This window comes from Melopsittacus undulatus, chromosome W (assembly GCF_012275295.1).
Source record: "Melopsittacus undulatus isolate bMelUnd1 chromosome W, bMelUnd1.mat.Z, whole genome shotgun sequence".
Taxonomy (NCBI): domain Eukaryota; kingdom Metazoa; phylum Chordata; class Aves; order Psittaciformes; family Psittaculidae; genus Melopsittacus; species Melopsittacus undulatus.
Window position 1 is genome coordinate 299,337 of NC_047558.1, and position 27,748 is coordinate 327,084.

Genomic DNA, 27,748 nt, shown 5'->3' on the forward strand with positions numbered 1-27,748 from the left:
TCCAATTGGGCCTTAGCTTTCCTGACCCGGTCCCTAACTACCCTGACAACATCCCTGTATTCATCCCAGGCCACCTGTCTTTGCTTCCACCTTTTTTAAGCCTCCTTTTTCTTGTGGATTTTTCTCAACAGCTCCTTATCTATCCAAGGAGGTCTCCTGGCCCTCCTGCTGTACTTCCTTCTAGTTGGGATGCAACACTCCTGAGCTTGCAGCAGGTGATCCTTGAATATTAACCAAGAGTCTTGGGCCCCCTTGCCCTCTAGGGCTATATCCCATGGAACCTTGCTAAGCAGGTTCCTGAAGAGGCCAAAGTCTGCTCTCTTGAAGTCCAGGGCAGTGAGCTTACTACATGCTCTTCTCACTGTCACTTCTTCATCTTGCTCTATCATACCATGGCCTACAGTACAAAGGCAAAGTTGTCATTTAGCTGAAAAATAATGTCTCCTTCCAATGGCTCAAGGTCTGCTTTTTTATTTCATTTTCAGCACTACAGATGAGGTGAGGAGGGTGCAAAAAAATAGCCTTTAGCTTTTGCAATGTACGGGTTGGAGGATTTTGAGAGGCAGTGTGTATCTTCCACTGTTGGAGCTCCTTCCCTTGCCTATCCGTTCCATGTTCAGCCCAGCTGGATTCTGAAGCAAAAGCTTGTGACTTGTCTGCCTGTATGGGGGTGACTTGTTGTGTATTAGAAACAGAAGCACCAGAAGCACCAGAGCAGTAAGGATGCCATGGTGCCATCTCAGCTCCTTTTTAAAAAAAAAAAATTAGGGAAAGCTTCTTTATGAAAGTATTTTCAGGGTGGCAAGGTGTTAAGCTTTTGTTTCAAAATTAATAAAAATAGTCCCTTTTTGTATTTGTTTTCTGGGTTATATTATCTTCAGATTTAGTGCAGGTTTATGGCTATGAAACAAATACAAAATATGTTTGTATCTAGAAAATATGCAGGCTGTGGATGACTGACAAAGCGTGTGTCAATATCAGCCTTATTGGAAATATAGGTAAATAGAGCATTACTTAAATGCTTCTTTTTTAAGGATTTGAGAAGAACTGTTGATTGCAGAGGCTTTTGGTCTGTCTGAACACTTGCTAAGCAGGTCTAGGCAGCTTCTTTGAAGCTGCTCCCTTGGCTTTTCTAATTTAGTTTTATTGGTTTTGGACTACATTTCCTCCTATAACTAGTCTTACTGCTTCTAGTCTTCACTAGGTCTGCAAAACTTCTGGGGCAGTGTTTCTCATCACACATCTTTGGTCAGTGTGTGCTTGTCACTAAGTCTTGTATAAAACAGTGTAATCTTGTTGTAAATTAGAGACAGGTTGCAGGACTACATTTAGAGTTTAAATTTAGATACATGATGGGAATTATTTTCTAAGAGTTTTATGAAGGAGCGGGAAGATGGAAAAAAAATCAAGAGAAGCCCTTTCTCTTTGTTCTTCCACTTCTTATCCTGTGAATGATTTTGCAGATGTAGGTGGCATCAGTATAGTTCCTAATAATAAAGATAAATGTGAGAACAATCAGCATACTGGATATAACAAACTTTGAAACTGTTAAAAAGAAACTTGTTTGTGCAAGTCACCATTAGTTCATGAAATTATCAGATGGTATTGGGGCCAAGTCTTAAGTGGAGACAAAAAAGACCAGATATACTAGTATGAAAAAACATTTTAAAATTTAAGACATGACCTAGTCAGCGGTTAGGGCTTTCGGAGTCAGAAGAGATTAATTTCTTCTGTACTACAGAGGTGCTGCATGACTTTACGTGAGTTGCTCTGCTTGTGTGTGTTGCTTTCTCCTGTCTTATCTGTCAGATGTTATTATTAAATTTCATGACTACTGCTGGGCAGTGCATACCACAGTGATGCCTCAGGTTCTGTCTGGGTCATCTGCTCAGTAGTAGTACAGAAGCATAAGTACAAGGAAATCTCTGGGTTGCTTCTGTGAATCAGGCAAATCTTACACCTCTCAGTCCAGTGAGCACAATCTGTGATTCCCATTTGAGCTATAAAATTACTAAGTCTAGTTCAGTGCAGCACAGACCATAATGAAACAGGACTTTGGAGATTTTAAGCTACCTAAATATTATTGTGGTCAACCTCGAGTCTACTCTGGAGCTTTCTACCAGAGGCTCCAGGTAGGACCATTCTCCCCAGCTGCAGTGTAAACCACATTTTTCACATTTGCCAATCCAGACTGGTCCAAGGGCTACTGCATGAACTATCTCTCATTTAATTTGCTCAAAGGCTTGTTGTTGCTCAGGGCCCCATTTAAAATCATTCTTCTTCTGGGTCATGTGATAGAGAGGGCTTGCAATTAGACTTTAATTTGGGATGTGCATTCTCCAGAACCCCTCAACACCTAAGAAAGCTTGTTTTTTTTTTCTATTAGTTGGTGGAGACATTGCTGTTATTTTGTTGATCACATCTGTGGGGATCTGGCAGCGTCCATCTTTCTATTTTATTCCCAAAATGTGGAAAAAAAAACCCAGCCAAAACTAGGACAATTTTACTAAAATATCTATGTAAGCATTCATTTCTTATTTCTTTGTCGATTAAATCTATGAATTAACATGGCAGAAGAAATCTTGTATAATTGATTTTCTCTTGTGTTACTGTAGATAGTGTTCCTCATAGTCCGCTGTTTCACTTCTCTTTTTTGGAACCTGTTTTTTCAGAGTGCAGTGCTACTTGCTCTTTTATCTCATGGTTCCTCTTTATGGTGAATCATAATGAAAGAAACCTAGAAGCAGTTCAGAGAGTGAGAAGGTGAAATGCGTCCAATAACATAGCCACTAAGATATCCTGTGAGGCATAGTGTTTATTGTAATTTGGAAAAGAAGTATGGGGCAGTGCTTCAGTGCCAGTACCTAAATGGCATGGTGCTTTCCCTTTGTGCTCTACTAGCTGATGATCCTGTCTTGTATATGTCTTGTCTATTTGTACTGATGTGGTATTAGCAATTCAGTGCAATGTCAGTGTAAGTATGCAGAAACAAAGCACTGGAATGCTGAAAATTTAATAGAGTATTAGGCACAGAGATCAAGCTCCTAATGAATGCTGTGTAGATACTAGTGTTGTATTTCAAGTATCTTTAGTTATTAAAAAATCAAGAATTTTACACCAAATACGCCTTTATCCAAATAGTCAATGCAGAAGAAAACAACCCACCAGCAACCAAACAACATGGCACGTGATACCCTTTCAAGGAAAATTAGGAACACCCAGGGAAAGTAGCTCTTCTCGTTCTCTCCTTTGGATCGGTGAATCAAGAGAATTAAAATATCTCTTGCTTGATTCTTGCCTTGATGAGATATGGACTCAGTAGGGGTGAAAAATATCCTTTCTGTCCCATCCCATTTTCTGCATATCACTTTTCCATTTCCCCTTCCCCGGATACTTGTCAGCTTTTGATGCAAGTCTGTCTGCCCAGCATCCCCTGTTATCCCTACACCAGAATGTGAGCCATAGTGACAGTGTAAAGGTGCCTTTTCTCAGGAAATCTTATGGGACAGCAGGAGTCTCAGCTGAGCAGCAACAAGGAGGAACTGAATATTACTGTCTCTGGGAACCTCACACCAAATGACTCAGAACTCTTCTGCATGACATAGACTTGACTGTCCTGGGTTCAGCAGTGGCAGTCATTTTTTCTCCTTCTTGGTAGCTGGTGCAGCACTGTGTTTTGACTTTCGGCCTCGGAATGGTGCTCAAATGTTTAGTCTGGCCAAGGACTTTCTGAGCCTCATGCTCTGCCAGGGAGGAGGGGAGGCTTGGAGGAAGGAGAGACAGGACACCTGACCCAAGCTAGCCAAAGAGGTATTCCATACCATAGCACATCAGGCCCAGGACGCAACCAAGAGTTACCTGGAAGGGCTAGTGCTCTGGGGGTGTTGGAGGAGGTATTGGTCGGTGCTCAGTCAGGCAGGGTGGGGTGAGTTATTGGTCAGTGGGTGGTGAGGTGTCGTATTCTCTTCACTTGTTATTTCCTTTATCATTATTATTATTGGTAGTAGCAGTAGTGATTTGTGTTATACCTTAGTTACTAAACTGTTCTGATTTCAACCCATGGGAGTTACATTCTTTTGATTTCAGTCAAACAAACAACCCCAAGTGATGCACAATACAAGTGATCACTACCTGCTGACTGATGCCCAGTCTGTCCCACAGCAATGATTGATCCCTTCTGGCCAATTCCCCCCCAGTTTCTGTACTGGGCATGACGTGCTGTGGTATGGAATACCCCTCTGGCTAGTTCTGGTCAGGTGTCCTGTCTCTGCTTCCTCCCAGCTTCTTGTGCCCCTCCTCAATGGCAGAGCATGAAACTGAAAAGTCCTTGATCAGGGTGAGCACTACTTAGCAGCAACTAAAATATGGGTGCGTTATCAACATTATTCTCAAAGTAAAGCCTAAACACAGCATTATACCAGCTACTGGGAAGAAAATAACTCCAGCTCCTGTGATAAAGACTAATCCTTGTCAACAAGATGTAAGTGGAGAATCTTATGATCATTGTTAGAGGGGCCCTGATTCTAGCCATGTGAGGTGAGGGACAATCATGATTACTGGACTGTGTGGATCAGATGGCCTGGCATATCAGTCCCACAGTATAAGGCTCTAGTAGATACCGGTGCACAGCGTACCCTGATGCCATCAAGCTGTCAAGGGGTGGAACCCATTTGTGTTTCTGGAGTGACAGGAGGATCCCAAGAGTTGACTGTACTGGAGGCTGAAATCAGCCTGACTGTGAGGAAGTGGCAAAAGCACCCCATTGTGACTGGTCCAGAGGCTCCAGTCATCCTCAGCATAGACTACCTCAGGAGAGGGTACTTCAAAGACCCAAAAGGGTACCAATGGGCTTTTGGTATTGCTGCTTTGGAGACAGAGGAAATTGAGCAGCTGTCCACCTTGCCTGGTCTCTCAGAGGACCCTTTTGTTGTGAGGTTCCTGAAGGGCGAAGAACAACAAGTGCCAATTGCGACCACAGCAGTGCACTGGCGGGAATGTCACACCAACCGAGACCCCCTGATTCACATCCATAGGGTGATCTGTAGACTAGAGAGCCAAGGAGTGATCAGTAGGATCCGCTCACCCTTTAATAGCCCCATATGGCCAGTGCAAAAGTCTACTGAAGAGTGGAGACTAACAGTAGGCTCTCGTGGTCTGAATGAAGTCACACCACCATAGAGTGCTGCCGTACCGGGCATGCTAGAACTTCAATATGAACTGTAGTCAAAAGCATCCAAGTGGTATGCCACCGTTGATATTGCCAATGCATTTTTTCTCAGAGTGCAGAGTGCAGAGTGCAGGCCACGGTTCGCTTTTACTTGGAGGGGAGTCCTGTACACTTGGAAACAGAGCCCTACCATCTGCCATGGACTGATCCAGACTGCACTGGAACAAGGGCTAGCTCCAGAACACCTATAATACATTGATGACATTATCATATGGTGCGATAAAGCAGAAGACGTTTTTAAGAAAGGGAGGAAAATAATCCAAATCCTGCTGAAGGCTGTAATTTTGGAGTAATTTCAAGGGACCAGCACAGGAGATTCAATTTTTGGGAATAAAATGGCAAGCTGGACGTAGACAGATCCTCACAGATGTGATCAACAAGATAACAACAATGTCTCCACCAACTAAAAAGAAACACAAGCTTTCTTCTGGCAGAAAGCCCCAGAGGAGACTTGAGGTCAACTCCTGGGCTTTTAGAGTTGGGGATACAGAGGATCTGAGGCCAACTATACCCCAACTGAAAAAGAGATCCTGGCAGCCTATGAAGGGTTTTGAACTGCTTTAGAAGTGATAGGCACTGAATCACAGCTCCTCCTGGCACCCTGGTTGCCCATTCTGAGCTGGATGTTCAAAGGCAGGGTCTCCTCTACCCATCATGTAAGCAATGCTGCATGGAATAAGTGGGCTGCACTAATTACATGACAAGCTTGAATAGGAAATCCCAGTCGTCCAGGAATTCTAAAAGTCATCATGGACTTTCCAGAGTGCAAAAATTTTGGAATGTCACCAGAGGAGGAGGTGATGTGTGCTGAAGAGGCCCCACCATATAATCAACTGTCAGAAAGTGAAAAGCAATATGCCTTGTTTACTGATGGGTCCTGCCATATTGTGGGAAAGAATCAGAGATGGAAGGTAGTTGTATGAATTCTCCTACAACAAGTTGCAGAAACTCCTGAAGGAGAGGGTGAATCGAGTCAGTTTGCTGAGGTGAAAGCCATCCAGCTGGCCTTGGACATTGCTGAATGAGAAAAGTGCCCAGTACTTTATCTCTATACTGACTCATGGATGGTGGCAAATGCTCTGTGGGGGTGGTTGCAGCAATGGAAGCAGAGCAACTGGCAATGAAGAGGTAAATCCATCTGGGCTGCTGCATTCTGGGAAGATATCACTGCCCGGTTGCAGAACCTGGTGGTGAGGGTAGGCCGCATAGATGCTCATGTACCCAAGACTCAGGCCACTGAGGAACACCAGAACAGCCAACATGTGGATAAAGCCGCTAAGATTGAAGTGACTCAGATGGATTTAGATCGGCAACATAAGAGTTAATTTTTTTTAGCCTATTGGGCTCTTGACACCTCAGGCCTTCAAGGCAGAGATGCAACATACAGATGGGCTGGTAATGGATGGGTAGACACTAATGAACACAATGGACACTAATGCCCATGTCTAGTGATTTAAGCCCAGCTGGCAACCCAGAACCAGGCAGCCACTCACTTAGTCATCCCCTTCCTCCCCCCCCTTGCTCCAGGAGGGTTGGGGAGAGGAATTGAAAGAACGTAACTCCCACTGTTTGAGATAAGAACAGTCCATTCTTAGTTCCATAAGAACTAAGGTATAAAGCAAACCACTTCTCCTACCACCAATAATAATAATGGTAAGGGAAACAACAAGAGAAGTGAATACAACTGCTCACCACCTGCTGATGGATACCCAGGCTGACCCAAGCAGTGATGTAGCCTTTCTGGGTAGCTGCCCCCAGTTTATATACTGGGTATGACATGCTGTGGTATGGAATATCTCTTTGGCTAGTTTGGGTCAGGTGTCCTGTCTCTGCTTCCTCCCGGCTTTCCCTCCTCCCTGGAAGAGTGTGAGACTCAGAAAGTCCTTGGTCAGTGTCGGGGTTTAAACCCAAATCGCACAGCTCGTGCACTCCCCCCACCCCCTTGCTCCCCCAACTCCCGGAGATTTGGGAAGGAGAATCCAAAGAATGTAGCTCCCACAGGTTGAGATATGAACACTTTAATAACTAAGGAATAACACGAATCACTACTGCTACTACCAATAATAATAATAATGATAAAGCAAATAACAAATGAAGAGAATGCAACATCTCACCAGCCACAGACCCATAACTCACCCCACCCTGCCCAACCGAGCACTGACCGATACCTCCTCCATCCCCCCAAAGTGCTAGCCCTTCCGGGTAACTCCCAGTTACGTCCTGGCATGGCGTGCTGTGGTATGGAATACCTCTATGGCTAGCCTGGGTCAGGTGTCCTGTCTCTCCTTCCTCCCTGCCTCCCCTCCTCCCTGGCAGAAACTCCTTGGACAAACCAAACATTTGAGCAGTAACTCAAAACATACGTGCTATCAGCAACATTCCCAGCCCAAAAGTCAAAACACAGCACTGCACCAGCTACCAAGAAGGAGGAAAAATGACTGCTACTGCTGAACCCAGGACATCATGTTATTCACAAATGTTATACATGATGCAGTTAAGCAAGCCAAGCAGTTAAAGGCTCTCTGATATGGATGTGTATGGCTGAAGTACAAATATGGAGAGGCCTGGCAGATTGATTATATCACACTCCCACCAACCCTCCAAGGCAAGTATCATGTGCTTACTATGGTGGAAGAAACCACCAGATGGCTGGAAACATACACTATGCCCCACGCCACTGCATGGAACACTATCCAGAACCTTGAGGAACAAGTTTGTGGTGACACGGCACTCCAGAGAGAACTGAGTCAGACAATGGTGCTCATTTCCGGAACAACCTTATAGACATTTGGGCCAAAGAGCATGGCATTGAGTGGGTATATCACATCCCCTACTATGCACCCCCCTCTGGGATAATTGAACGGTACAATGGGCTGTTAAAAACTACACTGAGAGCAATGAGGGGTTTAACTTCCAAACATTGGGATACATATTTACCAAAAGCCACCTGGTTGGTCAACACCAGATGATCTGCCAACAGGGTTGGACCACCCCAATCAGAACTTTTACATACTGTAGAAGGAGATAAAGTTCCTGTGGTGCACACAAAGAATTTGCTGGGGAAGACAGTCTGGGTTATTCCTGCTTCAGGTGAAGGTAAACCCACTAATGGGACTGCTTTTACTCAGGAACCCGGGCATACTTGATGACACTAAATTGGGAGGAGTGGCTAACACACCAGAAGGCTGTGTTGCCATTCAGCGAGACCTGGACAGGCTGGAGAGTTGGGCAGGGAGAAACTTGATGAAATTCAACAAGGGCAAGTGTAGAGTCTTGCATCTGGGGAAGAACAACCCCATGTACCAGTACAGGTTGGGGGTTGACCTGCTGGAAAGTAGTAAAGGGGAAAGGACCCTGGGGGTCCTGGTGGATAGGAGGGTGACCATGAGCCAGCAATGTGCCCTTGTGGCCAAGAAGGCAAATGGCATCCTAGGATGCATTAGAAAGGGTGTGGTTAGTAGGTCAAGAGAGGTTCCCCTCCCCCTCTACTCTGCCTTGGTGAGGCCGCATCTGGAGTATTGTGTCCAGTTCTGGGCCCCCCAGTTCAAGAAGGACAGGGAATTGCTTGAAAGAGTCCAGCGCAGAGCCACAAAGATGATGAAGGGAGTGGAACTCCTCCCTTATGAGGCAAGGCTGAGGGAGCTGGGTCTCTTTAGCTTGGAGAAGACTGAGGGGTGACCTCATCCGTGTTTACAAATATGTAAAGGGTGGGTGTCAGAATGATGGATCTAGGCTTTTTTCAGTGATATCCAGTGGTAGGACAAGGGGCAATTGGTGTAAACTGGAGCATAGGAGGTTCCATGTTAACATCAGGAAGAACTTCTTTACTGTAAGAGTGACAGAGCACTGGAACAGGTTGCCCAGGGAGGTTGTGGAGTCTCCTACGTTGGAGATATTCAAGGCCCACCTGGACAAGTTCCTGTGTGATGTACTCTAGGTTTCCCTGCTCTTGCAAGGGGGGTTGGACTAGATGATCTTTCGAGGTCCCTTCCAACCCTTTGAATTCTGTGATTCTGTAATGCGGGAAGATATGTACCTCAATTGGATTTAGTTTTGGGGGAAAACAGTCAATTAACTCAATTATATGCTGTTGCCTACTAGATAACATTTTTATAGCCCATCAGCTAGGTGCCCATCTCCACCATTCTGCGCTCTGAATATATGTGCTCTTATAACCATCAGCTGAGAATAAAGTCATGGAAAAGCGGGCAGCCACAGCAGAACTGTCCTCAGGTCACTATCAACTCTCCCTGACTTCCCTCCAGTCATCACCCCTGCAAACAATGAACTTTGATGAAACCAAACAATTTCAGCAGTGACCAGATGAGTTTGGCCATGTCATTATCAGGCAATGTTGTGGTTTAAATCAAGTCCCCCTACTCCCGGAGAGTTAGGAAGAAGAATCCAAAGAATGTAGCCCCCACGGATTGAGATAAAAACGGTTTAAACTAAATCTGCACAGTTCCCCCTTTGTTTCCCTTCCCCCCCCCTCACCTTCCCACTCCCGGAGGGATGGGAAGGAGAGCCGGAGGGATACAACTCCCACGGATCGAGGTAAAATCAGTCCAGCAATCAAGGTATAACAATAATAACTACCGGTACCAATAACAAATCAATGTTAGAGGAGACAAACAGGGAGAGAGAATACAATACCACCTGCCGCCACGAGGCCAGCAGCCGGAAGCCCCAGAGAGAGCTTCCCGTTGCCTCCCCGAGCTCAGCCCGGCGTGTTAACTCCTTCCCTCCTGGCCAGCTTCCAGTCCCCTCCCTGAGCAGGACGTGCTGTGGTATGGAATACCTCCCCGACTAGCCCAGACCAGGCGCCCTATCTCTCCCTCCTCCCTGGCAGAGTATGAACTACTGCTGAACCCATGACATTATCCACCCCTTATTCCATACCATTCACGTCATGCTTAGATCCCACATTTTCAATATACCATCATATAGATATACACACATATATATATACATCTGTGTACACCCAGACAAATAAAAAGAAATCATTTCTTAATACATGGACCAATCCCTATAATGCAATTGAGTCCATTTGGTCCATGATATTAAGTTTGTAATAGTCTTTTATAGCAGGAAAGTCTGTGTGCAGTGCTGGATTGTTGCCTGCCGATATTGATCATCCCTTTACTGCAGAACTCATCTGGTTCTATCAAAGTTCATTCTCTGTTGGGACGATGGTTAGAGAGAAGTCAGGGCCAGTCACTGGTGACCTGAAGACATCTAGTTGATGGACTATAAAAAAAAATTACACAGCAAGCAACAACGTATAATTAAGTTCATTGGCTGTTTTCCCCTAAAATCAAATCCCCTTGAGGTATACATCGGACTTCCCCATCTTCCTGCATTACCCACCAAGTATATCCGGGTCCTTGAGCAAAAGCAATCCCACAAGTGGGTTTGCCTTGGCCTGAAACAGGAGTAAACCAGACTGTCTTCCCTAGCAAATTTCTCATGTGCACTACAGGCACATTGTCCCCTCTACAATATGTAAAAGTTCTGACTGGGCTGGGCCAGCCCTGTTAGCAGATCCTCTGGTGTTGACCAACCAGGTGGCCTTTGGTAAATGTGTATCCCAATGCTTGAAAGTTCCCCCACCCATTGCTCTCAGTGTAGTTTTTAACAGCCCATTGTACCGTTCAATTTTCCCAGAGGCTGGTACATGGTAGGGGATGTGATATACCCACTCAATGCCATGCTCTTTGGCCCAAATGTCTATAAGGTTGTTCCGAAAATGAGTCCCATTGTCTGACTCAATTCTCTCTGGGATGCCATGTCGCCACAAAATCTGGTTCTCAAGGCCCAGGATAGTGTTCCAGGCAGTGGCGTGGGGCACAGCATATGTTTCCAGCCATCCTGTGGTTGTTTCCACCATGGTAAGCACATAGCGCTTGCCTCGGCGAGTTGGTGGGAGTGTGATATAGTCAATTTGCCAGGCCTCCCCATATTTATACTTCAGCCATCATCCTCCATACCAAAGAGGTTTTAACCGTTTAGCTTGTTTAATTGCAGCACATGTCTCACACTCATGAATAACCTGGGCGATAGTGTCCATTGTTAAGTCCACCCCTCGATCACGAGCCCATTTATACGTTGCGTCTCTGCCCTGATGGCCTGAAGTGTCATGGGCCCACCGGGCCAAAAATAATTTGCCTTTATGTTGCCAATCTAAGTCCATCTGAGCTACTTCAATCTTAGCAGCTTTATCCACTTGCTGGTTATTGTGGTGTTCCTCAGTGGCCCGACTCTTAGGTATGTGGGCATCTACATGGCGTACCCTCACCACCAGCTTCTGCACCCGGGCAGCGATATCTTGCCATAATGCAGCAGCCCAAATGGGTTTACCTCTGCATTGCCAGTTGCTCTGCTTCCATTGCTGCAACCATCCCCACAGGGCATTTGCCACCATCCATGAGTCAGTATAAAGATAGAGTACTGGCCACCTTTCTCGCTCAGCAATATCCAGGGCCAGCTGGATGGCTTTCACCTCGGCAAACTGACTCGATTCACCCTCTCCTTCAGCAGTTTCAGCAACTTGTCGCTGAGGACTCCATACAGCTGCCTTCCATCTCCGATGCTTTCCCACAATACGGCAGGACCCATAGTGAACAAGGCATACTGCTTTTCACTTTCTGACAATTTATTATATGGTGGTGCCTCTTTGGCACGCATCACCTCCTCCTCTGGTGACATTCCAAAATCTTTGCCCTCTGGCCAGTCCATGATGACTTCCAGAATGCCTGGACGACTGGGGTTTCCTATCCGAGCTTGTTGTGTAATTAGTGCAGCCCATTTACTCCAAGTAGCATCAGTTGCATGATGTGTAGAGGAGACCCTGCCTTTGAACATCCAGCCCAACACTGGCAAGCAGGGTGCCAAAAGGAGCTGTGCATCAGTGCCAATCACCTCCGAAGCAGCTCGAACCCCTTCATAAGCTGCCAATATCTCTTTGTCCGTTGGGGTATAGCTGGCCTCCGAGCCTTTGTATCCCCGACTCCAAAAACCAAGGGGTCGACCTCGAGTCTCCCCTGGAGTTTTCTGCCAAAGACTCCAGGTAGGACCATTCTCCCCAGCTGCAGTGTACAGTACATTTTTCACATCTGGACCGGTCCGGACTGGTCCAAGGGCCACGGCCTGAACTATCTCACATTTAATTTGCTCAAAGGCTTGTTGTTGCTCAGGACCCCATTTGAAATCATTCTTTTTCCGGGTCACATGATAGAGAGGGCTTACGATTGAACTGTAATTTGGAATGTGCATTCTCCAGAACCCCACAGCACCCAAGAAAGCTTGTGTTTCTTTCTTATCAGTTGGTGGAGACATTGGTGTTATCTTATTGATTACTTCTGTAGGGATATGTCTACGTCCATCTTGCCATTTTATTCCCAAAAATTGAATTTCCCGTGCAGGTCCCTTGACTTTATTCCGTTTTATGGCAAAACCAGCTTTCAGCAGGATTTGGATTATTTCCCTCCCTTTCTCAAAAACTTCTTCTGCTGTATTACCCCACACAATAATGTCATCGATGTATTGCAAGTGTTCTGGAGCTTGCCCCTGTTCCAGTGCAGTCTGGATCAGTCCGTGGCAGATGGTGGGGCTGTGTTTCCACCCCTGGGGCAGTCGGTTCCAAGTGAACTGGACACCCCTCCAAGTAAAAGCAAACTGTGGCCTGCACTCTGCCGACAAAGGAATTGAGAAAAATGCATTGGCAATATCAATCGTGGCATACCACTTGGAAGCACTCAATGGTGGTGTGACTTCATTCAGGCCATGATAGTCTACTGTTAGTCTCCACTCTCCAGTAGACTTTCGCACTGGCCATATGGGGCTATTAAAAGGTGAGCGGGTCCTGCTGATCACTCCCTGCCTTTCCAGTCTACGGATCAGATTATGGATGGGAATCAGGGAGTCTCAATTGGTGCGATATTGCCGCCGGTGCACTGTTGTGGTCGCAATTGGCACTTGTTGTTCTTCGACTTTCAGCAACCCCACAACAGAAGGATCCTCTGAGAGACCAGGCAAGGTGGACAGCTGCTCAATTTCCTCAGTCTCCAAAGCAGCAATACCAAAAGCCCACCGGTACCCTTTTGGGTCTTTGAAGTACCCCCTCCTGAGGTAGTCCATGCCAAGGATGCATGGAGCCTCTGGACCAGTCACAATGGGGTGCTTTTGCCATTTCTTCCCAGTCAGGCTAATTTCAGCCTCTAGTACAGTCAACTCTTGGGACCCTCCTGTCACTCCAGAAATATAGATGGGTTCCACCCCTTGACAGTTTGGTGGCATCAGGGTACACTGTGCACCGGTGTCAACTAGAGCCTTATACTTCTGTGGGGCTGATGTGCCAGGCCATTTGATCCACACAGTCCAGTAAATACGATTGTCCCCTACCTCCACCTGGCTGGAGGCAGGGCCCCTCTAATAGTCATCGTCGTCACAATCTTGGACACCTAAGTCGTATTGAAAGGGATCATTCTTCTTTATCACAGGAGCTGGAGTAAAATCAGCTCTTCCGCTCCATCTGGGAACCTGTTCACCAGAGACTGAAGCTGCAGCTCTCATGGGGCGATCAGTCTTGGCCCTTGCTCCTCTCTTCAATTCACCCACACGTTCCTCCAAGACTGAAGTAGGTTTTCCATCCCACTTTGTCATGTCTTCTCCATGATCCCACAGGTAAAACCATAGGGTGGCCCGTGGTGTGTATCTTATATATCTTCTCTCTCGAGCAATAGGACGCCTTTTGTTAATAGCTGAAACGCGTATTGGCACACGTGAGGAGCTAGATAAATCAGACAGATCATCCCTCAACTGTTTGAGATCCTGTCTGAGATCCTGAGACATTTTTTCCACAGCTGAGATGATGGAAGGGGTAAGATTGTCTTCGAATTCTCGGAGTTTATGAACCATTTCATCCACTGTTGGTGGTACTATGTCATTCCAAGTTACCGTTGCCAATGGATGGGCATATGACGACGGTGCGTTTCGTGTAAGCTTTCGCCACATGGGTCGTGTGCATTCAACTTCATCTGGGTCTATGGGTATATCCCCATTATTCGGCTTGATGTGATAAATCATCTCTACGATAGCTGATTCCCTCAGGGACTGGATGCCTTTGTCTATAGTAGTCCACTTGGCCGAACGACTCATAACATCATCCTTGTATGGGAACCTTTCTTTCACAGCTGCCAAAAGCCGCCTCCAAAGACTGAGGGACTTTTTCTCTCTTGCAATTGCTTTGTCAATTCCCCCTTCTTTAGCAAGTGACCCCAGCTGCTTGGCTTCTGTACCTGCTAGTTCGTGACCATCGGCCCCATTATCCCAACATCGGAGCAACCAGGTGATGATGTGCTCCCCTGGTTGACGGGTGAAATCTTTTCGCATATTCCGCAGCTCAGTTGAGGTCCGAGATAGAGAAGTCACCTCTTCTTCTTCGTCGTGTGATGATGACCCCTCATCAGATACTAGACCAGGTGGTGAATATGTAGTTTCTTCATCCTGCCTCCTCCTTCTTGCCTCTCTTTTGGTTTTTCTCTTGTGTACAGGAGCAACCGATATTGGTACGAATTGGTCCTCTAGTTCAGCTGCACTGTCTGTCGCAGTCGAGGTTTGAATAGCTGCTGTACTTGTTGCTGGGGTAGCTGCACTGTCTGTCGCAGCTGAAGTTTGGGTAGCAACTGTACTTGCCGCTGGGGATGGTGTAGCTGCTGTACTTGGAATTGGAACAGCTGCGCTGACTTCTGTGTTGCTATCAGATCCAGGGGCATTTTTTTCCTTTTGAAGGTGTTGGATAATGTCGATCGAGGCCCTATAGGCATAGGCCAAGCCCCAGCACGTTGCTGTAATTTGTCCATCTCTGGTATGGCCAGGACGACAACACACCTCATTTAGCTGTTTTACTAATTCTTCCGGATTCTTCACTTGTTCAGGAGTAAAATTCCAAAGTACTGGAGGGGCCCACTGACCTAGATGCTTGCCCATACTATCCCACACACCCTGCCACTCATGACTGTCCAGCCTCTGGGAAGATCTCCTGGTCCTCCTATGTCGTCATTTAACCCCAATACAGGACCAGACCTGACTCCGTTAACTCTTGAAATCAGATGAAATAACTGTGGGCAAAACACACTCTGTATGCATGCTACTATGGTGATCCCCATTGCAATCAGCATACAAGTCTCAACAGTATTAAAAGGCCATTCAAAAACTTCAAAACCCTCAAATGATGTTGTAGACCATCTGGAGAGAGCACTGGGAGGATAGCAGAATGTCTCCTTCACAGGTTGACCACCCGAGAAGGAGAAAAAAGATGTGAAATTCCCAAGCATTTCTATTATATACCTCCCAAAATATAAAGTTGGTGACCATACCGGGAGCATAAACCAAATCAGTTTCATGATTAATGCTTCTATTGTATTACAAGTCATTAACATAAAGTACAATGAGACCAGAACCTTAGCCCAAACCCCATACTTGATAAACACTAACACAGCTAATATATATGAAAAGTAATTGGTAAAACCCTGAAACCGTGAGAGCAAGAGAAAAAACTGTGAGAGCCAATAAAACAGCATTGTGACAAATGACTATAAATCCTGTCAGATCTGTTCTTATCTCAAACCCTTGGGCCCCACGTTGGGCGCCAAAAATGTTGTGGTTTAAATCAAGTCCCCCTACTCCCGGAGAGTTAGGAAGAAGAATCCAAAGAATGTAGCCCCCACGGATTGAGATAAAAGCGGTTTAAACTAAATCTGCACAGTTCCCCCTTTGTTTCCCTTCCCCCCCCCTCACCTTCCCACTCCCGGAAGGATGGGAAGGAGAGCCGGAGGGATACAACTCCCACGGATCGAGGTAAAATCAGTCCAGCAATCAAGGTATAACAATAATAACTACCGGTACCAATAACAAATCAATGTTAGAGGAGACAAACAGGGAGAGAGAATACAATACCACCTGCCGCCACGAGGCCAGCAGCCGGAAGCCCCAGAGAGAGCTTCCCGTTGCCTCCCCGAGCTCAGCCCGGCGTGTTAACTCCTTCCCTCCTGGCCAGCTTCCAGTCCCCTCCCTGAGCAGGACGTGCTGTGGTATGGAATACCTCCCCGACTAGCCCAGACCAGGCGCCCTATCTCTCCCTCCTCCCTGGCAGAGCATGAGCTACTGCTGAACCCATGACAGGCAACAATCCAACACTACTGTCCTGGGTGCTGTAGCAGTCTTTTCTCTCCTTCTTAGTAGCTGGTGCAGTGCTGTAAGCATAGGCAGGACACCTGACCCAAACTGGCCAAAGGAGTATTCAATACCACAGCACGTTATGCCCAGTATATAAACTGAGGGGAGTTACCTGGAAGGCCCAGATCTCTGCTTGGGTCAGGCTGGGTGGTGAGTGATTGTATTCTCTCGCCTTTTTATTCCCCTTATCATTATTATTAGTGGTGGTGGTGGTAGTAGTTTTGTATTATACCTTAGTTACTGGACTGTTCTTACCTCAACTCATGGGATTTACATTCTTTTAGTTTTCTTCCCCTTTCCTCTGTGAGCAGGGGTGGGGAAGAAGTGGGGGGAGTGAGCAATCAGTGTGGTTCTGAGTTTAAACTATGACACTATGACTCTATGATCAATAGCAGTGCTCACTAGCAGTCACTAAAACTGGTTCAAGATTGCTGAAGGTACAAAAATTACACAGGTGTTTCGGGAAAGTGGTTTTAACATTGAATTTGTTGAAATACTATTTAAAGTTTTTCTTTGTAAAAGCATTCTAGAATAGCTGTTCAGATGGAAGGAAAAAAACTTGGGTTTAATATTTTATTATAAAATATTATTTATTTAAATACCTTTTTATAAGCTGTCATTTCTAAGTGTTTAAGACTACTGAGGAGAAATTTAGTTTTTTTTTTTTTAAATTTAGATTAAATTTAACACATTCAAAATGGGACAATGCACAAATTCAAAAACCTCTACAGTACTCTGTAGAGACAGCGTCCTTTTCCCTGAACCCACAAGCCTCTCTTCTTTATATAGAACAATGATTTTTCTTCTTGCTCTTTGCAGGTGCTCCTGACCCAACAGCAGGTGCAAGCATAGATGATGAAAACTGCTGGCATTTGGATGAGGAACAGGTCCAAGAACAGGTTAAACTCTTCCTCTCCCATGGTGGATACCAAGGATCAGGGAAGCAGCTCAATTTGCTTTTTTCAAAGGTATGTCAAGTACTCTAAACCCTCCATCTTTTCTCTATCCCCACTTCCCCAGCCAGTCTTATTCACATCTTACTCAGAGTCCTGTTGTTCTAAAACAAGACAAAGTCTTTGGGAATGTGATGGAAAGTTAATAAAGCAGTAGTACACAATCTGGTGTGTCTTGAGATGAGTTTTTAAGGATATGAAGTAGCGTTTTCTCTGTCTTCAGCTTTTATGTTCTCTTCCTTCCTACCCACAAAATGTTGGAGAAATCCTTAGAAATGGTCTTGCAGCAGCTTGCATAATACAGTTGTGGATTCCTTGTGGAAGAAGAGTGTTTGCAGAAGTGCAATTGGATACTGAAACTAAAAATTGTTACAATTGGGAAGGCTGACTATATTTTTCTACTTATTTTTTTTCACATCAGATATATAAATTATATTTCTTATTTAACAGAGGTGAAATGTTTAACACTGCAGTATATTGTCTATACTGTGGTTTGCTTTGTTTTTTTTAAGTTTGTATTAAAAGACTGATTTCCTAGGTGCGAGAGATGCTAAAGATGAGAGATTCAAATGGAGCTCGCATGTTGATGTTGATAACAGAACAGTTCATGGCTGACCCTCATCTGTCACATTGGAGACAACAAGGAAATGCAATGACTGACAAGTATAGGCAGCTCTGGGATGAACTGGGTAAATGTATAAACTTCAAAATCATTTAGGTGTTCATTTGTATAATGAATAAATAATTACATATTTGGGATGGAAGGAAACTATTGTGGTACTAGGTAAAGCAGGATAGAGTTTTCTGCAGTTTTGCTTCTTCAGTTAAGGTTGGGTGAAATTGAATTTGTGATCTACTACATGAGACAGCAGGAGTGGAAGCATGGTATGAAACAAGTGTGATTGCAACAGATTGTAAGTACCTGAGGATCTAAAAAGAATAAAGCAAAAAGTAGAATGTAGCTATACAACTGAGGGTAAGTATATAAGCCACTAGCGCAAACTGAAAAGATTAAGAAATCAATTCACAACTAGAGAAAAATAGAAGGCAAAAAGAGAAAAATCATTAGGAGTGTGAGGAGATAGCAACAAAGGAAAACAGAAGTCCATTTCTGAGCAGGAAAGGAGATCAATTAAGAGAGGGCTATAACAATTAACACTGCTCTACAGGAAAGGTCAGTTGTGACTAGATATATGACTTGTACAATGGAGAGAGGAACACAGGCTGAAATGGGAAAGGGATATTTAAACTGATAAAGTCTGAAGACACTTGCTCTAAAGTGTTTGAGAAACTTGCTGACAGAGTTTTGAACTGCTGCTTCATGAGTTCTCAAAATCTATAGGAATTTGTGGTAGGGAGAGGAAATTTAAAACAACTTGAAAGTAAATATCACCAATACTTTAAGGTGAGTAGGTGAGTAGAAAGAATAATATTAAGTAACCACCAACATGCTTTCCTAGATGTAAGGTATTGGAACAAATAACTAACCAGTAAGTATGTAAGCATATAGAAGATAAAAGTGATAAAAGAAAACCTGAAATATTTAAAATACAATGATAATTCTAATTTGTTTCTCTAAAAAATATTTCACTGAGTGTATGAGTAAAGGAATTAATGCATATATTTTAACTATAGTATGGTTTTGGATGCTGTCTTGGAGGCTTTCTCAAAGCAAGTTGAAGACACAGCCAAATGGAATTGCCTTGTGATTTATGGAACTTGGAGTAGTTACCGGTGCTCTCACTCAATCTGGAAAGACACTTCAAGTCTAGATTTACAGGAAAGTCTTGAGACATGTTCTGGTAAAACTTCCCAACCCCACCACCACCCCCCCCCAAAAGACCCCAACCAAGACACAACAAAACAACAACACAAAACTTACTGATGAGACCCCTTGGGACAATATGTAGACACCACAGAGAACAAAGCCAAAACAAGTAATTCTCTTGGTACACTTTAAAGATCCAAAACCAAGCTAAATGACATTAAATCCAAGCAAGGATTGTGTGCTTCATTTAGAGAGGAAAAGTCAAAAGCAAAATTTAAGTTTTCTACTGTTAAAGGTTAAGATGGCCATGATTGATTGCATGTTGTAGGCTTGACTGGATATAACCTGGTTAGCATAAATTATGTTCATTCTAAATGAAGCATTAGGCTAATAAAGCACTGTGTCTATAGTTGGTATTATGGATGTCTGTGGTGGATAGCCTTAATGTCAGAGCAGGCAGTTCTGTCAGTGTAGATATAAGTACTTTACCTTCAGGTATATTCTTAGTATGTAGTACTACATACTACATATGTAATACATACTCCTAGTATGTAACTTTTATGATGCCTCATCTCACTGGAGAATAATGCTTTTTGCCAAGCTTGACATGTATACAGCAAAATTTTATCCCACCATACTGAAAAATGGAGGGTCTCATGCTTCATTGCTTATGTGGGTTGAATTGGTATGTGGTGGGAGAGGCAGAAATGTGTTCTCCATCTGTTACCTGTAGCAGTCTTACCACATGCTGCCAGTAAACAGAAGAGATTTTGTTAAAATTTTCTTAGCAGCTCCTCTTCTTGTTTCATCAGTCCCATATTAACATCATCTTGACACCACCTATCTGAAGATGGAATCTCTCTGCCTGCAGCATCAAATAAGCAATATTTTAGATTAATCAAATTGATTAATTTACCTCTATTTAATCAGAATTGTAGCTGCCACTCCCAAAAAGCTGCAGTGCAATCCTCCTGCCTCACCACTACCTCAACTGCTATATTTGCAGTCTGAGGCAGCCAAATGCTCCAAAGATGTAGTATTGTAAAGATTAAAATTACAGGTCAAAGCTATAAGATTAGCTTATATACTTCTCATGTTAGAAGAATTTAGATGAGCTTTAGTGATGCACTGGTGAACACTTCCAACTTGCCACAGTAATACATGGATATGTTTACCAGAGTTTAGTGTGGAGGTTGAATTCTTCATGTTGCTGTTTAAATGGTGTCTAGGCTGGTAAATTTCAAATGCTGATCTTAATGTGTTTAACTTGGTGACCATGATTGAAGATTTCAGTATATCAGAATGATTAACTATCTGAAACCCTCAGTTTGTCTTTTTAATTAAATTGCATTGGTAAAATGGTGGAATATGGAAATGCACAGTAAATATCCGCTGATGCCTGTTGAACTGAGATCTCACATTTGAAGAAAAGGTCAGTTTACCTTCTTTGTAGTCTAGAAGGGAAAAAATGGTCCATGCAATCTTACTACAGCATTAATCCATCAAAAATTAAGTAAAAGTTTCTTGTTCTCTATGAAAATGAAAAAAATTCTTAATAAAAGGAGAAAATTTGGCTTTGTGCCCTAGACCAGGGATCATGATGGCTGTGAGGCTCTGCTTTGGAATTAAATATTGAGCACTGCCAGCTGCCAGACATTGAGAAGAGGCTGAATTTTATTGGCAAATGTGATCTGCAAATTAATCGGTGTTTTCTGCAGGCTTCTGGCTGTGAAATTAAATTCTCTTTAGCCACATGGATAATACAGGACCTGTATACAAATGTCACATGTCACCATCAGGGCCCACTTTGAAAGAATAGCATTTTCACCCAAACACTGCACAATTAAAAATCATTTAAATATGGAGACTACATTTAAACTAAAAGCCCCATTTGCCTTATATTGCAATTTAAATGTCCTCTTAGCAAAAGCGAAGTGGCAAATTAAATGAAGAAAGTGCCCACAATTTTAAAGCTGAAATGCAAATCAACTTTTTATTGCTTCTCATGTGCCACAAATGAATCATTATTCTTGTTAACCCTAAACCAAGCCATAATTTGGGCAGCTACTGTATCATAGCAGGGCTGCTCTTGTGACAGCTTAATAAAGCTGAAACTGTTAAACTAAATTGCAGATGCTTAACCTGATGAAAGTAGTCAAGTAGAAGAATCTAAGATAGGTATCCACTACTTGGTGGGGTGAGGGAGCCAAATGGCCTGTCAATATGTAGATTATGAGATCAGATATTGTTTTGTGAAATTCCATTTTCAATATCTATATCTTCTTGCTTGCCTTTGTGGTGAAGAGACTTTACATAATTTGCATGTTTCATAACAACCATTTCTAGTAGATTTCCTTCACTGGGAAGGAATGGGGGGATAAGATGGAAAAGATCTTGTAGGTCAAGATAAAGACACTTTAATAAAGCAAAATGCTGCACATGGAAGCAAAGGAAAACAAAAGATTTATTCTCTACTTCCCATCAGGAGGCAATGTCCAGCCACTTCCCAGGAACATGGGTTTCAGAAATTTGATAAAAGTTGAAAGTGTAGGAACCTCTCATGATATTGCCGTGAGTCTCATATGTGGGATAAAGTTTTTCTGGGTGATGTCCTTATGGTCCTGTCTGTTATGCATACTAAATGTCTTGTTCTCAAAGGTATTTCCTGAGCGGAATATGTTTTTGCCTTAGTAGTTCTATCAGTCTTAGTATTTTTTTCACTAGCACTTTGCCTTACTGTGGGCTGCATTTTAACTGTTGGAACAGCCTGATGATTTACTTTGAGTTCACATTTGCTGATATTTTGGCTGTTTTCTGGATTAGTGATGCATTTTTGTGTTAAAATTTAAAACTAAAATATCATTTTACAAGGTTATGTCATGCAGAGAAATAGTACAATATTTTTCCTGAGGGATCATTCCTAAATCTTTATTAGTAACATTTTGCTTCTCATCTAAAACTTGATTTTAAATGCTGAGTTTAGGCAAGGAATCATTATAGATCAATTAACAGAGACTTAATTACAATTTTGCCATGAGCAAACTAAAGATTGAGTGTTAAATAATGCTTTTTTGATTTGGAAACTGCTCTGATTTTTTCTGATAAAATTTTATATTTATCTCTAGAACCCTAACTAAATGAAGCTGTTTTCCATCTATGGTTCTATCTGAAGCATTCCTTCCCTTTGCAATTAGAGAGACAAGCCTGTATTAATGGGATATGCAAGCTGCTCTAAACAGCTTATCTCTGTTTAGTACTTAAGGGAAGGGGGGAAAGGACAAAGCAGCTAGAATTCTTGACAGTATGTCCCTAGAGAAATTTCTTCCTTATGCCAGATTGCATGCAACTACTTAAGGGCTGCCATGAAAACAAATCACTAAAGTTAAGCATTCATTACAGTTTCTGTGTTTTATTACTATTTTTCTAGATATGCATACTTCATGCAATCCCTTTTTAGGATCCACTATGCAGTAGAAATAGTCACTTTTCCCCATTTTTTTATGGTATTTCAAAATGGCATAGCAAGGATTTAATTCTGAAATTTGAGTGCCAATCCATATTTACATCATTTCTTTGGGTATGTGAAGATCTAATTGAATCATGTTCTGCCTTAAAGCTAAGGAGAGTACAAATGCCCTGGATCTTCAAATTTCATAGTTTAATCAGATGAACATATTACATTTCTGGCCTTGAAATGAAAGCTGTAGGAATGACATGTTTCAAAGGAGAAGGGATGCACAATGCTTTGCACCATTTCTCTTGGCCTTTAATTGTTGGACTTATGGGTGATCTTGCACATACTTGTGTCTACAACTATGTCATATTCATGTCCAGTAGACTGTCTTTGCTTAAGTGATAATCCTTTTCTTACTATCAGTTTGCTTAGTCTTAGCTGCCATGGTGTGGTTGCCGTAACAGTTACAAAATGCATGTGCACTTGAGGTTACAGCTCTTTTACAGAATAAGCTGTTAATATATGTCAGTGTATTTGACTGATTTATGGTGTTGGAGACACTAAATTAAGAGTACTTATGAGTTAGCATCACAAGACAGTTTTGGTACTCTAAGTCGTGAGTTATGGATGACAATGGAGTGTCTCAGTTGTTGCTGTCAAGTTAATTTCCCTGACAAATGAAGCCAGGCTGCTGTTGTGCAAAAGATGGGTTGTGTCCATCTTCTTTGAGGATGATTTCCTTGCTCCTTCTTTACAAATAGTAGAAGGTTATTTGCATGTGACATAATAGTATTTCAAACTGAGGGTATATGAGGCTGGAGTATGACAGTAAATGGGAGCTATTTTCTGCCGCGGCCAGGTGGAGGGGAGAAAACACCGATACGATGTAGGTGCACAAAATGCTCCGTTTATTGATTACAAGGCTGCTCTTAATATACTGTCTTACACGCGATCACGCATTACTTGATTGGCTGCTTCACTTTGCCCACGAGGGATACACGCTCCCCTTTACCTCTCCTGATTGGTTTCACACCTTCGCTTCAGCTTAGCGTTACATCATGCTTCTGCAATTACTGGCATCCTGTTATTGCATTCCTGTTTTGCTGATCTTGACACTTCTTCTTTTAACCTGGGGTCATAAGTTCACTTTCTCACAGCTTGCTGTAAGCCTGTTAAAGCACCCATGCTTGACCCCCAACAATTTTCTAAGAGGGTATTCTTTCCTGTGGTAAAATTACATTTCATGGATTTGAGGAATAATGGTGAAAGTAATTCCTGATGGGCTATAAAAGTGTTATCTAGTAGGCAATAGCATATAATCGAGTTCATTGGCTGTTTTATGCAAAACTAAATCCCCTTGAGGTACACATCGGACTTCCCCATCTTCCCGCATTACCCATCACAGAACCACAGAATTCCAAGGGTTGGAAGGGACCTCGAAAGATCATCTAGTCCAACCCCCCTTGCAAGAGCAGGGAAACCTAGAGTACATCACACAGGAACTTGTCCAGGTGGGCCTTGAATATCTCCAACGTAGGAGACTCCACAACCCCCCTGGGCAACCTGTTCCAGTGCTCTGTCACTCTTACAGTAAAGAAGTTCTTCCTGATGTTAACATGGAACCTCCTATGCTCCAGATTAAACCCATTGCCCCTTGTCCTACCACTGGATATCACTGAAAAAAAGCCTAGATCCATCATCCTGACACCCACCCTTTACATATTTGTAAACACGGATGAGGTCACCCCTCAGTCTCCTCTTCTCCAAGCTAAAGAGACCCAGCTCCCTCAGCCTTGCCTCATAAGGGATGTGTTCCACTCCCTTAATCATCTCTGTGGCTCTGCGCTGGACTCTTTCAAGCAATTCCCTGTCCTTCTTGAACTGGGGGGCCCAGAACTGGACGCAATACTCCAGATGCGGCCTCACCAAGGCAGAGTAGAGGGGGAGGAGAACCTCTCTTGCCCTACTAAACACACCCTTTCTAATGCACAGGTCCCTTAGCAAAAGCAATTCCACAAGTGGGTTTGCCTTTACCTGAAGCAGGAATAACTCAGACTGTATTCCCCAGCAAATTCTTTATGTGGACCACAGGATCTTTGTCACCCTCTACTGTATGTAAAAATTCTGACTGGGCTGGCACAGCCCTGTTGGCAGATCCTCTAGTGTTGACCAACCAGGTGGCCTTTGGTAAATGTGTATCCCAATATTTGAAAGTCTGTCGTGGTTTAAACCAAAATCCGCACAGTTCGCTCACTCACTCCCCCCTTTGCTCCCCCAAGTCCCGGAGAGTTAGGAAGGAGAATCCAAAGAATGTAGCCCCCACGGATTGAGACAAGAACGGTTTAATAGCTAAGGTATAACATAAATCACTACTGCCACTACTACTACAAATAATAATGATAAATCAAACAACAAGTGAAGAGAATACAACACCTCACCAGCCACCGACCCATAACAGACTCCACCCTGCCCGGCCGAGCACCGCATGCTCCCTCCTCCATTTCCCCCCAGCGCTCCACCCCTCCCGGCTCTCCCCCATTTGCATCCTGGGCATGACGTGCTATGCTATGGAGTACCTCATTGGCTAGCCTGGGTCAGGTGTCCTGTCTCTCCTTCCTCCCAGCCTCCCCTCCTCCCCGGCAGAGCACGTGCTCAGAAAAGGCCCTGAACAAAAACACCCCAGCAGAACCTCAAAATATGCTCGCTGTCAAGCAACTGTTCCCAGCCCAGAAGTCAAAACACAGCACTGCACCAGCTACAAGGAGAAAAATGACTGCTACGGCTGAACCCATGACAAATTAATAGAATCATAGAATCATAGAATAGTTAGGGTTGGAAAGGACCTTAAGATCATCTAGTTCCAACCCCCCTGCCATGGGCAGGGACACCTCACACTAAACCATATCACCCAAGGCTTCATCCAACCTGGTCTTGAACACTGCCAGGGATGGAGCATTCACTACCTCCCTGGGCAACCCATTCCAGTACCTCAACACCCTAACAGTAAAGAATTTCTTCCTTATATCCAATCTAAACCTCTGCTGTTTAAATTTCAACCCATTACCCCTTGTCCTATCACTACAGTCTCTAATGAATAGTTCATCCCCAGCATCCCTACAGCCCCCCTTCAGATACTGGACATTGAGCCATTGACCACCACTGTTTGCCTGTAGCCATCCACCCAGTTCTTTATCCACTGGGAAGTCCATCTGTCAAATTGATGTCTCTCCAATTTAGAGACAAGGATGTCATGTGGGACAGTGTTTAATGCTTTGCACAAGTCCAGGTAGATGGCATCAACTGCTCTATGCCCTGTTCATCAGTTCCATAGCCCCATCATAGAAGGCCACCAAATTGGTCAGGCAGGATTTCCGCTTAGTGAAACCATGCTGGCTGTCACCAAGCACCTTGTTGTTTTTCATGTGCCTTAGCATGCCTTCCAGGAGAATCTGCTCCAAGATTTTGCCAGGCATAGAGGTGAGACTGACTGGTCTGTAATTCCCCGGGTCATCCATTTTCCCCTTCTTGAAAATGATGGTTATATTTCCCTTTTTCCAGTCATTGGGAACTTTACCTGACTGCCATGATTTTTCAAATATGATGGCCAGTGGCTTTGCAACTTCATTTGCCAGCTCCTTCAGGAACCGTGGATGGATTTCATCAGGTCCCATGGACTTGTGTACGTTCAGGTTTTTAAGATCTTGAACCAGATCCTCTCCTACAGTGGACCTCAGGTCTTCATTCTTACAGTCCCTGCCTCTGCCTTCCAAGACTTGGGTGCTGCGGTCAGAGCCTTTGCCAGTGAAGACCAAGGCAAAGAATTCATTAAGAATCTTACCCTTCTCCACATCTGGGGTAGACAGTTCTCCCAATGGCTTCCGGAGAGTGCCCACATTGTCCCTAGTCTTTTATTTGGAATGTACCTATAGAATCCATCCCTGTTATCTTTCACATCCCTTACCAAGTTTAATTCTAACTGGGCCTTAGCTTTCCTAACCTGGTCCCTTGCTTCCCAGACAACATCCCTGTATTCTTCCCATGCTGCCTGTCCTTGCTTCCACCTCTAGGGCTATATGCCATGGAACCTTACTAAGCAGGTTCCTGAAGAGGCCAAATCTGCTGTCTTGATGTCCAGAGCAGTGAGCTTGCTGCGCACTCTTCTCACTGTCGTGAGGATCTCAAATTCAACCATCTCATGTTTGCTGCAATCGAGGCTGCCCTGGATCATCGCATTTCCAACCAGCCTTTCCCAAGATGCTTGCCTTGACGTGTTGGTGGCAGTTTGATACAGTCAGTCTGCTAGGGCTCCCCATATTTATACTTTAGCCATCATCCTCCATACCAGAGAGCCTTTAAGTGCTTTGCTTGCTTAACTGCAGCATGTTCCACATTCGTGCATAACCTGTGCATTACTGTCCATTGTTAAGTCCACTCTTCTATCACGAGCCCATCTACATGTTGCATCTCTGCCGTCATGGCCTGAGGTGTCATGGGCCCACTGGGCTAAAAATAATTCACCCTTATATTGCTGATCTAGATCTGAGCCACTTCAATCTTAGCAGCTATATCCACATGTTGTCTGTTCTGGTGTTCCTCAGTGGCCTGAGTCTTGGGTACATCAGCATCCACATGGCACAACTTCACCACCAGGTTCTGCAACCGGGCAGCAATATCTTGGCACAGTGAAGCAGCCCAGATGGGTTTCCCTCTGCATTGCCAGTTGCTCTGCTTCCATTGATGCAACCACCCCCACAGAGCATTTGCCACCATAGAAATAAAGTACTGGCCACTTTTCTTGTTCAGCAATGTCCAAGGCCAGCTGGATGGCTTTCACCTTAGCAAACTGACTCAATTCACCCTCTCCTTCAGGAGTTTCTGCAATTTGTTTTAGGGGACTCCATACAACTGCCTTCCATCTCTGACACTTTCCCACAATATGGCAGGACACATCAGTAAACAAGGAATACTGCTTTTCACTTTCTGACAGTTGATTATATGGTGGGGCCTCTTCAGCACGCATCACCTCCTCCTCTGGTGACATTCCAAAATTTTTGCACTCTGGAAAGTCCATGATGACTTTTAGAATTCCTGGACAACTGGGATTTCCTATT

At 44.0% G+C, this 27,748-nt stretch overlaps 1 protein-coding gene across 3 annotated transcripts in view; it reads left to right on the top strand.

Annotated features, from left to right (window-relative positions):
- Positions 1-27,748, top strand: part of LOC117438011 (zinc finger SWIM domain-containing protein 6-like) — a 184,740-nt gene that overhangs the window by 94,733 nt on the left and 62,259 nt on the right. For 2 of the 3 annotated variants that reach the window (XM_034073351.1, XM_034073352.1), the window contains exons 3-4: positions 17,282-17,430; positions 17,954-18,104. The exons of the other annotated variant lie outside the window; for it this stretch is intronic. In XM_034073351.1, the coding sequence (XP_033929242.1) occupies positions 17,282-17,430; positions 17,954-18,104 (300 nt within the window). The remainder of the gene's footprint in view (positions 1-17,281; positions 17,431-17,953; positions 18,105-27,748) is intronic. 3 annotated transcript variants of the gene reach the window in all.